This window comes from Macaca mulatta, chromosome 13 (assembly GCF_049350105.2).
Source record: "Macaca mulatta isolate MMU2019108-1 chromosome 13, T2T-MMU8v2.0, whole genome shotgun sequence".
NCBI classification, from domain to species: Eukaryota; Metazoa; Chordata; class Mammalia; order Primates; family Cercopithecidae; genus Macaca; species Macaca mulatta.
Genome location: NC_133418.1, coordinates 23,107,373 through 23,124,231, shown reverse-complemented (window position 1 = coordinate 23,124,231; position 16,859 = coordinate 23,107,373). Strand labels below are relative to the sequence as shown.

Below are 16,859 nucleotides of genomic sequence, written 5' to 3'. Positions count from 1 at the left end.
TCCTGGACCAGCTTTTCAAACACTTACATGCAGCTAGAGCCTTGACTTTGAAACCAGGGACAAGGGCATCTCTTGCTAAAGGTAACTTCTACTGCTCAGAACCCAGGTATGCGGAACTTCTTTCACGTCTCTGTGCTTAGCCTTAAGGTGCCTCTGGGAGTCTTGTCAAAGGTACAGAGTACTGAAGGAGCCAAGGCTGCTTGCAAGCGTGCAGGTTGGTGATCTGCTTACCCACTGTGTGGACAACTATTGAATCAGACATCAAAGATCCTGAGGGAAGGAGGGTTGTGAACAACTGGTTCTCATTGTGGAGAGTCTGTGATATTCTTGGGGACTGTTCTGGTGCCCTAACTAGAAAACCAGAGGCAGATGACCCCTAATAGTCAAAGCCCTTTGTGGAGCCCACCAGTGGCCATGTGCAGGATCCTTACAGATGTCTCTTTGGATGAGGAATGGAGGAAGATGGGCTCAGTGAGGCAGGTTAGCTACCAATTACTTAGGAGTGTTCAGCTTCAAGTGAGGAAAAGTGGTGATTAACCTGCTGTGTGGAGGGCTAAAATGGAAATACACACACATACACACACACACACACACACACACACACACTCCCTCCCTCCTTCCTCTCAACCCAGAGACTCAGAGCACTAGAAGGTGCCTGTGGCGATGTGTTGGAATGTCCTAACAATCCCAGATGCAATGAATGGAAAGCATGCCAAGACCTTCACAGCCTGGAGAAGCAGGACTCTGCCAGCCACAGCACAGAGGGGAGCTTCCATTCAGGGTTTTGTGGCCTTGAAATATGCTGTACCCATCCTTATTCTCAAATATGCATCTGGCAGAGGCTCTCAGGGCAGCTCTCTCTAAAGAATTTTTACAGTAAAATTTTAGGAGGAGAGGAGAAAAAAGCATAACATTTTTCTTCTCTCCTTCTCTCACATGGCCAACTGTTAACAACCTCCTCACCACCATCTGATCTATCTGGTTCTCTTCACAACAGGCTCTGAAGACATCATGAACCCACAATGTAAGTGGTGAGTTGCAAATCAGCTTGGAAATATCTCCACCTGACCTCACCAAAGACAACAGGGTGGAAGGACCCCTATCATTTGCTAAGCTGTCAATGTATTTGCTCTTGCTAAAACACTCAGTTCATAAAACAGCCTTTGAAAATCTCAGGACATCTAGCTCTTTTATTATTATCTGTATTTAGAATTGCTTGTTTATTTTGATAAGAGGATTTTTAAAAACAACATACTGATAACTAATTTAAATATTACGAGGTTTTGTTACCACCTAGACATTTTATCATTCAGAAAAAGACAAGTCACTAATAGCCCTAGGAAAAGGTGAATCTTGAGACTGGGATTGCACATAGATCCTTTCAGATGCTTTGATTCACAAACTAGCCCCTGCCCTATTTCCCCTCCATTTATCGTTATAGCCACTACTTCTCAGAGCAATGAGACTCTCTCCAGAAACTCAAAAGCCATTAATACCAGGATGCAACTGGAGTCTTGAAGTTGATAACCTCACATGTATTTTGTGCGTTTTTGTCATCTGGCAGGGCAGGCAGCACCCAAATCCTATGCTATTCGTGATTCTCGACAGATGGTGTGGGTCCTGAGTGGAAATTCTTTAATAGCAGCTCCTCTTAGCAACAGTGTTAAGCCTGGTGAGTGACAATCAAACCCACTGTTGCTTCTTGAGGTGATGCCAGCTTCACCAGGAATGAGGCTGAACTTGCACAAGCCTGGCCCTGGACCTCGCCCACGTCTAGGCACCAGCCCAGTGGCCACAGGGAAGGTCAAGTGAGAAAGGGTACTATGATTTCCTTCCACAAAGGAAATCCCATATCTAGAAATGAGGGTGTTAAGGGTTGATAGCTCCTCTTACCAAAAGAAAATATCTTCAGATTAGAAGGGCTTATCCATTCAAACAACAGCTAGCCTTCTCCTTGGAGTTTCTCTCCTTCAGGTTCCAACCATTGCTACCTATGTCCTCAGATTCAAACTCCATCATCTTTCCACCACCAAACCTATACAGCTTTCTAAGTTGGCATCCTCTTTTCTAATAATGGGGAAACATTCCTTCCTCCCATCAAAAGTCAGTCCATCTCAGTTTCTTTCCCTGTATCCAGAACTTCAACGTTTAATTCCTCACTTACCTGCAAATTCCACCTTTGTTTACTGGACCCTTTCTATCATTGTCAGACAGGCTGTAACCCTCTCTTGATTCCCACATTTTCCTCCTACCAACACTTTTTCTTATGCCAATCATAGCAAAACAAGAGCTGGCTGCATAGTTTGCATTCTAACATCTGGATTACTCTGACTACTCCCCGCAACCTCCTATTTCACCCATGACCTGCAAATACTCAAACCCAAAGGATACTTCTTGGTCCCCATGCTATTTGGCCCTCAGCTCACTAGTGTAATGGACCATTTCCTTCTTGAATACTCTACATCTTCTCCCTTTTTATTTTTTAAATGGAGTCTTGCTCTGTCACCCAGGCTGGAGTGCAATGGCGTGATCTCAGCTCACTGCAACCTCCACCTCCCAGGTTTCAAGCAATTCTCCTGCCTCAGCCTCCGGAGTAGCTGGGATTACAGGTGCCCACCACTGTGCCTGGCTAATTTTTGTATTATTAATAGAGATGGGATTTCACCATATTGGTCAGGCTGGTCTCAAACTCCTGACCTCATGATCCGCCCACCTCGGTCTCCCAAAGTGCTGGGATTACAGGCGTGAGCCACCGTGCCTGGCCCATCTTCTCCTTCTATAAGAACATTACTTCTCCTGAGGTTTGCTGGCTCCTCTTTTGCATTTTCCTTTATGACTCTCCTTTGTCTCTGAAATCTCCAAATGATGATGCTCCCCAGGGCTCAGCCAGTCATCACTTACAGGCCCTGTGAATGGGCAATGAGCTGATCCTTTGGAATGATGAATCACCGCTACGCTCATTCACTCTGCCGTTGACATTTGCAACACAGAACTCCTCTCTCAATGGTTTACTCACGTCCTCTTGAGGTCCTCTCAGATACCTCTAACTTCATGTATCCCAAGTAGAACAATGGATCTGTCTTCTCAAAACCGCTAATGGTCTCTGTTAGTGGCATTTCTGTTCACTCCATTTCCTCAAGCCAGAAATACAGGAGACATCCTTGATTCCTCCTTTCCCTCACTCTCCATCCAATCTATTAGCAAAGATTGGTAGGTCTACGTGTAAAATATGCCTGATTTCTAAGATAACTTCATCTCTTGCCGGGACCACTGCCATCACATTCTCACTATCCCCCTCTCACTTTATTTGGGTAGCCTCCATCCCATCTCATGTTGTGGCCCATGAGATAGAAGCTCCCCACTTTTATCTCACAGGCCACATCTTAAGCGTATGACCACATTTTGCTGCAAGGGTGGTAGGAAATTTTACTTTTCTTTTTGGGAAGCGATGTGTCCTGGTGACAACTGGGGTTCTGTTATTAAGGAGGAAAAACAAAATAGGTTTGAGGGGGTGATGGAGGGTCTCTGCCACATGGCTGATGGGAGGAGCCTGTCACTATTCCCTGCCTGGGAGGAGTAACTGAGTGTCAGACCAGAAAGATTGAAACATCTTCTCCATTTTCCTTTGTGTTTCCAGTCATTCTTCATTTAATAACCTGCAGAGACACAGAATTCAGTGATAAGAAAAAGGGTAATCTGGTTTACCTGGGAATCAGGGGAAAAGATCTCTGTCTCTTCTGTGAAGAAATTCAGGGCAAACCTACTTTGCAGCTTAAGGTGAGTGATTGTGCAGCTAATGAGAGAAGTACTGTCAAATGGACTTTTTATTTCATTTAATATGCTACTGAATAAAAATAAGATTCTTGCCATCCTGGGTTACTCAATGTAAGGAAATAATTCTGACCTGGCTGATCCCCGAATCTACAAATGCTGCCTTTGGAATGGATATAACACTTCTTTTAATGTCAGAGCATAGATCCTCTGAAAGATAGCAAGTACACTCACAGGAATGTTTCAGAAAAGCCAAAGAACAGTAGTTTCTCCATTCTCAGTCCTGCTTAACTGCCTTCTGGAAATCCTCTAAGATGATGGGATGCTCTCACTACAGCAAAGGCCACTGCACAGCAGAGGAGACAAAAAGAGATTGTGAATGTGAATTTTGAAGATTACATGTTTATGATCCGTGTATCATAAACACATAAATCTTACCAAGGCAATATTGTAGTTATGAAGCTAATCCTTCTGCTATTGATGGAAGTTGTAATGTGTAAGCCCACTTGGAGGTTGAGGATGCAGCAAGACTGGCAGGAACCAGCAGACAAATGCATACCAAAAGCACCAAGAGAGAGATTTAAGCCTCCCTCTGTTCCAGGGAAGACAATGATGCTTCAAAGAGTCAGAGTACCTTGTGTCAGAGGATCCTGGAGTGGAGCCAGGCTGTGGGAACCCAGCCAGTTCCCTGTTTTAACAGTCTAATGCCCTGCTTCATCTGCCTTTGTCCCTAGCCTCTGTCCCTTCCTTTGGGGGCAGCAGTCCCTCTCCTGTTATACACTCAGGGCTGAGTTACTTTAGCTTCCTCCTCCCACCCTCCTCTCTAACAAGCCTCTTTTCCACCCCCAGGAGAAAAACATCATGGACCTGTACATGGAGAAGAAAGCACAGAAGCCCTTTCTCTTTTTCCACAATAAAGAAGGCTCCAGTTCTGTCTTTCAGTCAGTCTCTTACCCTGGCTGGTTCATAGCCACCTCCTCCACATCAGGACAGCCCATCTTTCTCACCCAGGAGAGGGGCATAACTAACAACACTAACTTCTACTTAGATTCTGTGGAATAAATCCAGCCTAGGCTGTGGATAGAGAATCAAGCTGTCAGAGTCATCTTAACAGACCATCATGTGACTGAGTTCACCAGCACTTCAGTCCATCCATAGCTTACCTCATTCTTACCATCCAAAAGCCACCTCCTCCTCCAAACATCCATTTCTGTACCAACACCCTCACTTGAATTTCACTATCCCAGATTGAAACCTAAGAATCATTTTCCATTCTTTCTTGATTTTTACCCCACCATCCACTCAGCTGCCATGCCCAGTTCAATCAACCACCCAAATGCTGCTTCATGCAACCCTCCTTTCGTATTCCTTTTGCCAACCCATGATGTAGAGATGTGGATTCATGACATTTTTGTTCATACAACTTTTTCAATAAAAGAATAGGATGCATTAATTTTTTATGTGTTTATTATGAACATTCTAATATTACCCCAAAAATAAAGTGAAAGAATGGGATGAATGTGAAATTAAAAGTTTGCATGTCTTCATAATCGTAATGAATTCTTAATGTCATTCATTAATAATTTAACAGTGTATACACTTAACCCTTGAACAACACGATTTTGAACTGCACAGGTCCACTGAAACACTGATTTTTTTCAATAAAAGTTACACCAAATGTCCCTGCTTCTTCCGCCTCTCACTCTAACTCCTCCACCTCTTCTGCCTCTCCATCCCTGAGACAGCAAAAACAACCCCTCCTGTTTCTTCTCCTCAGTCGATGTGAAGATGATGAGGATAAAGGCTGTTATGATGATTGACTTCCACTTAATGAATAACAATAATATGTTTTCTCTTCTTACGAGTTTCTTATTAACATTTTCTTTCCTCTAGCCTACTTTGTTGTAAGAATAAGTTATATAATACATAAAACATACAAAACATGTTAATTGTTTATATTATTGGCAAGGCTTCTGGTCAACAGTAGGTTATTAGTTACGTTTTTAGGAAGTCAACAATTACACATGAATTTTTGACTGTACTGCTACCCCCATGTTGTTCAAGGGTCAACTGTACTTTGGTTAAGATAAGTTGCTAACCATGGAGAATGTAAACCAATCCATATTTTAAAAAATCATTTATATTGGTTTTAATTTCTTTCAGACAACTTCTAGAACTGGATTTTTGTTTTGTTTTTACTTTATAAAGTAGCTGGAAGAAGCATCAGCTATGACACTTTCTTGTTATTATTCATGTTTTCTGGAATTTTGTTCGTATACATTCAATCTACAGCTCTTTTATAGGGATACTTTTAAGCCAGTTGTCCATTTTGTGAGGGTTATTTTAATTGAAGTTTGTAATATAATCTGCAAATTCACTAACGAAGTACATGTAGACTGCAATAAATATACCTTAATATCCTGAGCATGAACATGAGCATAACAGGCTGTCTTCTCTCATGAGACCTTGTCCTTCTTTGCACATGACAAGCAGGCATATTGGGTCTTGCAACGGGCACCGACTGATAAATTCAAATTTCTCAGCCAGGCATAATTTGTCCCCAAACCTATGCTTCTGGCATTATCTCTCATTTCTTCAGTGCCCCCCCCATTCTGTTTGGGATACTCCTTGAACCCCACCTTACATGCTGTTAGCAGACATTTTACTCCAGTCATTACCGTGCAACCAACTTTGAAACAGTGTAACCTGGCAGTGTATTATCTCAGCAACATTGAACATTTCTCTCTTCCAGCTTCAGGCCTCCCAAGATAACGTAGGGAAGGACACTTGCTGGAACCTAGTTGGAATTCACACATGCATAAACCTGGATGTGAGAGGGAGCTGCTGCATGGGAACCCTTGACCAATGGGGAATGGGAGTGGGTGAGGAGCAACTTCTCTTATCCGTTCCACAGGTGGACAGTTCTGAGAGGCATTCATTCTTCATGGTTCCTCAGAGGTTCCCAGCAGCATTGAGATGTAATCACCCATGGCAGGGCTAAGTTCAAGAACACATCCTGAATTGACTTCCCTCATTTCCCTGCTTCAATTTCCCCAGCCCCTTCTCATGTTTCCTAGGGTCACTTGTCATCCTCTTGCATGCAAACGCTTGTCTCAGGCTCTGCTTTCTGGTATAAACCCAGGCTAAGACAGATTCTATCAAAACCAACTTCTCTTCTCTACTCCTCCAACACGTTGAATTTCTTCCCTCTATGTCCCTGCTCATGCCTTTGCACACATCTCAAACAGTTCCATTGCTACCTATGTCTTACTAACATCCTAAATCCCTTCCAGCTGTTTAGGGGACTCTCCTCATCTCCCCAACCAAAGGCAGCATCTTATCTTCTGCGAGGTCTGTAGCATTTTTGCCTTCTCATGGGACATTTATTTTCTCAGGCTTTGTGCTATAGCTTCTTCTCCTTGTCTTGGCCCATTTGCTCTCTTCTCCTCAACCAAATTCTAGGTACATAGAGGCAGAAATTTGTCTCTTTCATTTATGAACTCCCTTTATATACCAAATCTTCCCTCCCTCTTAGCAGTTTCTCAGAATATATTGTTGAAGCAAATTAATTTTCATTTAATGTATTAGCATCTTCCCATTAATACCAAAGTGCGTCAGGGAGAATCTGCATTATCACGGCCGGGGCAGCCCTCAACTTCAAGAAGGGTCCAAGGAACTGGAAAGCTTCTCAAAGAAAATGGAGAGGAAAAACATAGAAAGGCTGCTTAGAAACTTCCCTGTCTCAATTCTTCCTCCTTTTCCCCATAGCCAATATGGCCCCAGGGGAATGCGATGATACAAGGGCATCCACTCAGGAGGAGATGGCTGCAGAAATGAAACATAACTGAGAGTATCCCCAGGAGCTTCTAGCCAGTATCCTGTGCCTCCCTCTTGGAGGGCTCGGTGCATAGTCTGAGGGTTTGCACTTTGTCCAAGCCTTTCCCCATATGTATTTATGCATAAGCACAACAGCACAGGGGCACAAGAGAAGGAGCCCGGGGAAATTCACCATTGCAAATGTTTTCTCTGACAAGGTCAGGACTAAGCACAAGATGGCCTCGAGTATGGCCATGAGAGACTTGCAACAATATACTTGGATACACAGTACATAGATTTTCTGAGAAGGGCTGCAAAGAATGTGAGTTCTGTAAATAGCTAAATGTATAGAAAGAATCTATAGGAAGATGGTGATGAAAAACACAACGTAATCCTGGACTGTGCTTATAAATATCAGCTTCCCAGCTATCCCGGGGTACTGAACATGAGGATGAGATAGACAGCCAGCCCACCTTACATCGCACCACCTGTGCCCTCTGCCAGAGGAGTGAGAACATTGTGGTGGTGAAGGAGGAAGAAGAGGAGGAGAAACCACAGAAAGACTCAAGAGGTGTCCTCAGATATTTTATTTGCTCTCCTGGATCCAGGGATATGATGTTCTTTGCTTAAATCTAAGAACCACAGGAGAAGGCACGGGACAACAGATTTCTGTTCAATCTGTATCAGAAGGCACTACCCAAACAATGTGGGTTTCCTAAACCTTGCAAGGAGGTAGGCTAATTCCTTGTCTGTCTGTAGTATGGAAAAAAATAAGGCCAACACACACACACACACACACGAAATAGAATATCGATAAATGGAGAAAGAGCATGAGCAGTGTTATTCCCCCTGTTCCAGTCTCTGAAGTTCTAGTTCCTGTGACCTTTTTTTTTCCCCCAGCCTGTGAGATACTCTAATATTCAAAGAGATGTTGATGCTTTTGTTGCTTTCTTAAGCAACAGTCATGGTCCTCAGGCCCAGGACTATCGAATGGTGGGTTTTTCACAGGGTGGTAGAGTACCCTTGTGACACTCAAAGACAGTTTGTGCCCTGAATCTCTTCCATTCAGAAACCTGAATGCAAGTCCATTTCAGAGATTCCTACACGCTTCCACCCATCCTTTCTCTTCAATTTCCGTCAGCATGCATATCTGCCCTGCCCTTCCCTCAACTTCAGTTTCCTTTATTCTTCAGAAGAGAAAATGTAAAAAACTCTATAACCTTGCAACTGAGAATCTTTGTCTCTCACTTAGGTCAATAAGTTTATTTTAACGTTGTTGATGATCTAATGTGAATTAGGGACAAGAAAACAACAACTTGGGTTGTCAATAAGAAAGAAGGGGAGATAAATATGCAGTTAAAGAACAGATCAGTTAACTACCTTATTAGTTTGAGTAGCTTACAAGTAGATTTCTGATTATAAAAAGAATACTTCAGATTCTAGGCCATATGGTTGGGAAGTAACACCAGAAATAAGTGAGTAAACTACATGGAAACCCATAATGTCATTCTGTTAATGAATTTCTCCTTAACTAAGGATGCAATTAAAAAGGAGACAGAGACTAGCAAAGACTGTGCAGTTGACAATATCTAACAGCAACCATCAAAAGATCAAAAACCATACACTGATGTTCTCTGTTTCTTGTACAGTTTAGCAGGTTAAATTTTGCAGATTACAGCTCTAGTTCTCTAAAATCAGTTTTATCTATGCCTATAATAGCAGTATGGCCATAATAAAGGCCACATCTAACTGACCAAGGCCAAATCCACTAGTAAAAGCTTCTCTGAACTCACCGTGCAGTTTGAACCCCAAACAACAAAGCTTGTGTTTATCTCAAAGGAAGTGTCAGGATCAATAATTTGAATTATTCAACAAATATGTTTTGAGAACCTATGCTGTTCTTAGTGCTGGGGACATAGTAGTAAACAAAAAGGGGAAAATATGGCCATCCTCATGGAACTGACATTAAATTTTGAAGGTTTGTAGGTAACAGTGCCTCCTTCCAATCCCCATCCACGTTCAAACATTTAGAAACTATGTTGATGCCAAAATCAAAATCATAGCAGTGTCTTTATTATTGCTACAGCTGGGTTAGGGAAGTGAGAGGTGCCTCCTAGTCTTTTGGGGCCTCAGTCTAGACTTTTGGGGCCAAAACCATGCCCACCAACTCTAATTTCATTTTCTCCAGCCACTGTAATAATCCGTCACTCTTCAGCAGATCCAAGTGAGTAAGGCTGAGTGGAAGGCAAACTCCAAGCTGCTCCATGCAGCCTCAGTGTAGAATCTGCCCTCTTAGCCCCTAAACCAATTGGTGGTTTAGCAAATGTCCACATCTTGCTAAACCTAAGAGATACTTCTCTCCTGCAGGTAGAGAGAAGTGGAAGAGTTCCCTTCAACATCACCATCTTAGAAAGAAGGACAAAGGCTTCCCATCCATGTGGACCAACATAGGAATGCCAGGAAGGACATAGAAATAAGAGGAGGAAGATTCCCATCTCTTCAGTCTTTGAGTGGGTTTGGTATCAAGGAAATGCTACAAATGGAATAAGCTGCAGAACTTTTTCTCTTTTATTGGGTTCTGGAGAGTTTGTAAAACAAAGACACCATCTATTTTTAAAGAGTTGGTAAATCATACCTGTAAAGCTAGAGAAGGTCGGAGTCTGTTTAGAAGTCGATTTGGACTACATAGCCTGTACATGTGTTTTGTCCAGTCCTTAGAGTATTTTTTAAAAAATTGTAAAGTCAAGGTTTTCATGAAAAATGGGAAGATCAGACAGTATGGCTCCTGAATTCCCACAGAGCAACAAGCTCCTAGAGCTCAGTCTGTTATTTCTTTTCTTGATGTATAGGGGTTAAGTCCTGTAGAAGAAACAGCAGAATTATTCAAAATTATTTACATAATATGCAATTATTCCCTAGAGCATGAGAAGAGAAAAGCTCTGTTTAGTATGTATCAGTTAAAAGAAACACATATGATTAAAAGTAATTGAAAGACATTTCTTCTTAAAACTTCTAGAATCTTATGTTGGTAAAATAAACTAGTTTTTCCCATGTAATCAAGTCTATATGATATTATTTTTATAGTATATTATTTTTCTTCATCCATTTGCCTTTAGTTCCCATGTGGGCTGCTCTTTATCTACCATGGGCAGAACCGTGTATTTCCATTGCTATGTAATAGGATCCCAGTGAGTCTTTTTCTCCCAAAAGATGCAGCAACAAAAAGTTAGGGATTATAGCCAAGGAAAATACAGTCAGCTGTTTCTTACAATGGAATAGTAACAGTCTAGGCCTCCTACTGTAGCCACCAAGTAGCCACCCTGGGTATCCACTCTTTCATCCATTGATTTGCTCAGCACCACACCTAGTTATTGTATCAGAAAATTTTCAAGCATACAGAATGTAATGGGGACCACAGTGTTTGAGAAACATAGGCCCTGCTAAAACTACTTTCTTCCTACACTGTTCACACTTTTGACTTTTAAAAATGTTAATTTTATACTTGTGCCATGTTGGTGTGCTGCACCCATCAACTCGTCATTTACATCAGGTATAACTCCCAATGCAATCCCTCCCCCTTCCCCCCTCCCCATGATAGGCCCCGGTGTGTGATGTTCCCCTTCCTGAGACCTAGTGATCTCATTGTTCAGTTCCCACCTATGAGTGAGAACATGCGGTGTTTGGTTTTCTGTTCTTGTGATAGTTTGCTAAGAATGATGGTTTCCAGCTGCATCTATGTCCCTACAAAGGACACAAACTCATCCTTTTTGATGGCTGCATAGTATTCCATGGTGTATATGTGCCACATATACACCACGTTATGCACATATACCCTACAACTTAAAGTATAATAATAATAAATAAATTTTAAAAAAAAGAAAAAATATAAAAATGTTAATTTTTCAGTTATTAATACGTCAATACATTCATCTTGAAATAAAGTTAAAATATACCAGATAAATCCAAATTCTTTCCCCCCAGATCCTAGTTCCTCTTTCTCCACCCCAATGGTAACCACTGTTATATGTTGGTGTCACTCTGGCTATTTCTTATGCATTTACATACTCATAGGCTCCACTGGAAGCATGCAATGTTGTTTTATGTGTGCCCCTGTGCATCTGTATGTACATGTCCGTGTGCGCGTGTGTTTCTCTAACTGAAATAATAAAATACATATTTTTCTCCAACTTATTGTTTTTTTGAGACAGTCTCACTCTGTCATCCAGGCTGGAGCACAGGGGTGCAATCTCAGCTTTCTGCAAAGTCCGCCTCCCAGGTTCAAGTGATTATCCTGCCTCAGCCTCCCGAGTAGCTGGGATTACAGGTGCCTGCCTCATTTTTATATTTCTACTAGAGACAGGGTTTCACCATTTTGGCCAGGCTGGTCTTGAACTCTGACCTCAAGTGATCCACCTGCCTCGGCCTCCCAAAGTGCTGGGATTACATGTGTGAGCTACTGCGCCCAGACCAACTCACTTTTTCACTGAACAATGTGTTCAAATATCTGTCTACACTGGCATGGATGGCTGTCTCGTTCCTTTACAGGTGCTGCAAAGCACCCAACAGAAAGGTTTTACCATCCTTTGTTTAACCATTCCTTCATGGATGGAGAGTTAGGCTGTTTCCACACTTTGCTTTTTTCTTTTTTTTTTTTTACAAGCAATGTGGCAGTGAACATTCTAGTGTATGCCTTCTGTGCAGACATGCAAGAAGTCTTTTGCAGCCTGTGGAATAGATAAGTGATCTTAGACAAGATAGCTGGAAAAAAAATTAATTAATTAATTGCTTGACCATGGAGTAAGTGTATTCTTTATTTTCCATAGATACTATCTGCCCTTGGATGTGGCTTTTCTAACTTACACTTCCAGTGGTGTTTTCATTCTTCCCTGCCATACATTTTTACTTTTTAAAAATTTAAAAAGCATTGTTGTTCTAGCATATAAAGCAGGGGTTTCCAACCCCGAGGCCATGGCCCATGGACCATTAATACTCCATTGCCTGTTAGGAACCCGGCTGCACAGCAGAAGGTGAGTGGCAGGCGAGCGAGCATTGCTACCTGAGCTCTGCCTCCTTTCAGATCAGCAGGGGGTATTAGATGCTCAGAGGAGCGTGAACCCTATTTTGAAGTGCATGTGCAAGGGATTTGTGTGTGCACTCCTTGTGAGAATCTAATGCCTGATGATCTTCTAAGAACACCCACATCCTCGGTCCATGGAAAAAAAACGTCCTCCATGAAACCAGTCCCTGGTGCCACAAAACTTAGGGACCACTGATATAAAAGATAATCTCTCACTATTATTTTCATTTGTGCATGCCTGATTACTGATTAGTCCTTCAGTATTCTGCACTGTCCAGTCTGACCTCTGACATCTGACTTCTCCACCAAAACCTTTCTTCTGAGCACCATCAGTGACACCCCTGCCTGTTTCCTGATGCCGTGGGCACTCTGCTCTCCTAATGTCAGTCAGCACTAGGCACACTCCACTGCTCCCCCACATCTTTACTTGCACATACCAAGGATTCTGCAACAAATCTCTCTGGGCTTTCCTCAGACTCACTGAAATTTTCTTCTTACTTTCAGTTACTGGCTCCCCATCATGTGACTACTTGTAGTTGAAGTTCCTGAGAACTCATCCTTGAATCCTCTTCTCCTTTATACTGTTTCGCTGGGTAACAGTATTTGTTTCTTCAACAGGTGTACGTGGATGTATTAGATCATGCTGCTAATAAAGACTTACCCAAGACTGGGTAATTTATAAAGGAAAGAGGTTTAATGGACTCACAGTTCCACATGGCTAGGGAGGCCTCACAATCATGGCCGAAGGCAAAGGAAGAGCAAAGGCACATCTTACATGGCAACAGGCAAGAGAGCTTGTGCAGGGGAACTCCCATTTATAAAACCATCAGCTCTCATGAGACTTATTCACTACCACAAGAATACATGGGGGAAACTGTCCCCATGATTCAGTTATCTCCACCAGGTCCCGCCCTTGACATATTATTACAATTCAAGGTGAGATTTGGATAGAACCACAGCCAAGCCGTATCAGTTGACAATTTTATTCCTGGCCCAGAACCCTCCTCTAAATTCCAGATATGCATTTGTAGCTACCAATGTGGATGGTCTCTGAACTTGGAAATTGAATACGTCCTAAGTAGAATGCTTGATCCTTCCACAACCGGCCCATTCCCATACTCAGTTATCTCCATCTCAGTTACAACAGAAACCGAGGAGTGATCCTTGATTTCTCCTTTTGCTGAAGTCCTACAGCCAACCTATGAACAAGCCTGTCTCTAAAGCAGACTACCTCCAAAATATGTCTTGAATCTACCTGTCTGTCTTCAACTTCCTTGTCACCCACCACTGAATGCTCAACCACCACCAAGGCTCATCTGAATCTGAATCCACCTCCTGCCCGGTGCCCTTCATCTATTGCTGCACCCATTAAATTCATTCTCCATGAGACGGCCAGGATTATCTCTACCAATGGAAATCCTAACCATGTCAGTCCAATGTTTAGACCCCTTCAACGTTTCCATTTGCACTTGGAAGAAAATGCAAAGTCCTTACCATCATTTACAGGCTTGCCTGGATGGTCTGGTCCCTGCCTCCAATCCCTCTTCCAGATAACTCTTTCTTTCCATCACTACCTTCAGTTATTCCAATCTTTCAGCTCTTTGAACATGCCAAGTTCTTCACAGCCCCAGGACCTTAGCGTATGCTATGTTCATGCACAGCCTTTTACCTGTATTAGTTTATTCTCATATTTTCCCTTTCTAGCTCCTTCAAGTCACCTTCCTATATGTGACTTTTTGGTCACCATGTCTAAAGTAATCTTCCTCCTTTACCTCTTGTGTCAGCTTTCAACTGTTTCCTTCAAAGGGTTTGTAATCATGTTATTTATTTGCCTTTATCTTTCTTTCCTTCCCCCATTACCTTATAATCTCCTTGATTGCAGGAAAGTGATATTTTTCTAGTTTACCTTTGTATTCCCAGTCCCTAGCACTGTGTCTGTGTTTAATAATTTTTGTTGAATTAATTATTAATAAATCAAAAACTGAATAAATGGATAAATGAAGAACTGACTTCCTTCCCAGACAGTCCACCTTCTTTAACAAGGCTATCTCACTCAGAAAAAAATCTGTCTTCCTGTTCCTCAACCTTGATGTCGCAGAGAATGAAGGGACTCCCAGGTCCACTCAAGTCCTTCAGTTTGTGAGGGCAGCTGTCACGGCCCCCTTTAGCCTCCCCTTTCCCATTGACATAAATCCCCAAAGGAAGAACAGTTCTTTCTTCCTCATGTTTCCTTCTATTAAATACCTGGCTTTCTTCCTGCCCTCATTCACCTCAGCCAAGTGAAAAGAAACCCATACATCCTGCTGCACACCTATTGTCCTGCTGTCATTACTGACATCATCCCTTCCCCTCTGAAAAGTGACACCTTATATATAAATTATGTGGTCATACTACTTATGAGAAACTAAGAGGTGTGGCCCAACTGCTCTCTACCTACTTTCCACTGAAAACCAATAGAATTGAAGAAAGTTTTTATTTTGCTCTGTTCCATCATGATTCATTCTTCTTCTCTTTCTCCTACTCCCTCCTTCTCCTCCTCCTCCTCCTCCTCTTCCTCCTCCTCCTCCTCCTCCTCCTCCTCCTCCTCCTCCTCCTCCTCCTCCTCCTCCTCCTCCTTCTTCTTCTTCTTCTTCTTCTTCTTCTTCTTCTTCTTCTTCTTCTTCTTCTTCTTCTTCTTCTTCCTCTTCATGAGTGGCCCAACTGCTCTCTACCTACTTTCCACTGAAAGCCAACAGAATTGAAGAAAGCTTTCATTCTGCTCTATTCCATTATGATTCACTACTACTACTCTTCTTCTTCTTCTTCTTCTTCTTCTTCTTCTTCTTCTTCTTCTTCTTCTTCTTCCTCCTCCTCCTCCTCCTCCTCCTCCTCCTCCTCCTCCATCTCCTTCTCCATCTCCTTCTCCATCTTTCTCCTTCTCCTCCTCCTGTTTCTTCATGTGTGGCCTGACTGCTCTCTACCTACTTTCCATTGAAAGCCAATAGAATTGAAGAAAGTTTTCATTTTGATCTGTTCTATCATGATTCACTCTTCTTCTTCTCCTCCTCCTCCTTCCTCCTCTTTCTCCTCCTCCTCTTTCTCTTCTTCTTCTTCTTCTTCTTCTTCTTCTTCTTCTTCTTCTTCTTCTTCTTCTTCTTCTCCCTCCTCCAAGAGACAGAGTCCTACTATGTTACCCCAGCTGGTCTCAAACTCCTGAACTCAGGCAATCTTCCCACCTCAGCCTGAGAGTGCTGAGAGTACAGGCAAAACCCACTATGCTCAGCCATGATTTATACTTTTTTGAGAGCCACCCTCCCTGTAGTTCTGACTATGACATGCGTGACTGTAATTCTCATGGTCTCATTCTGTGCTTTATTCATTTGCAGAAAGAATCCCCAATTAATATCAGCTTTATCAACAATAAATGTATCAAAAACAAAAAAAGTCTTTGTCCTACTTCTTAATAGGTTCATAACTCAAGTGGGAGAGAGGGATTACCCCTATTACCCCTCCCCTCAAACACTGCAATTAACTTGGCAAAAAACAAATTCTTTATCTACTCCCAAGGTCATTGTTATCAATGGATGCTTCCTAATCCAGACAGGACTAATAGTGGGATTCAGTCTGAAATGATGACTAAGCCCAAGTGGCATAGCAGTGCTGGTGAAGGAAGATGACTCGTTAATAGGGGTAGCAATGCATACTTGAGTTATTCATAAAAATATGATGTGCACTGGGTCTGCCCTCAGGATCCATCTGGGAAGGTCCTATGCCTGACTATCACATTGTCCTAGCCCCATCAGCCTAAAATCAATAGGAACAACTCTGTAGTCCAACAGTCAGATTTACTGAATTACTGCAGTAAGAGAGACTGTCCATCAGGAACCTGAGCCATACCAAGGAAGACATGATTATAGGATTGGGGGTAAAAGTAATATTTAGGCAAAATTTAAATGAAGCAATGTTTAGATGGGCTCAAAGCAAAAAGTGCTGTATGGAGAGAGGTCTGCATTAGGTCAGAAGTGTAAAGAGGATCTAGGGTCTGTGTCCTGGGAAAATGCAAAGTTAAGATACATGTAGAACGTTGTGACCAGAAACCTTTTATCTGAAGCTCTGTTCACAGGCTGGAGATTGAGGCTGCTTCTCTGTGTCAACATGATTTATATTATTCAGGCAAAACTGGGATACTTCATTCTTGTTCATACAACTTGAAAAG

General features: G+C 42.3%; 1 protein-coding gene across 1 annotated transcript; it reads left to right on the top strand.

Annotated features, from left to right (window-relative positions):
* The first annotated feature begins 1,001 nt into the window (after positions 1-1,001).
* Positions 1,002-5,196, top strand: IL36B (interleukin 36 beta). Its single transcript, XM_001091119.5, has 4 exons — positions 1,002-1,024; positions 1,565-1,672; positions 3,638-3,777; positions 4,621-5,196. Exons 1-4 carry the CDS (start codon positions 1,012-1,014, stop codon positions 4,831-4,833), a joined length of 474 nt encoding a protein of 157 aa, XP_001091119.4. The 5' UTR covers positions 1,002-1,011; the 3' UTR covers positions 4,834-5,196.
* The last annotated feature ends 11,663 nt before the right edge of the window (positions 5,197-16,859 follow it).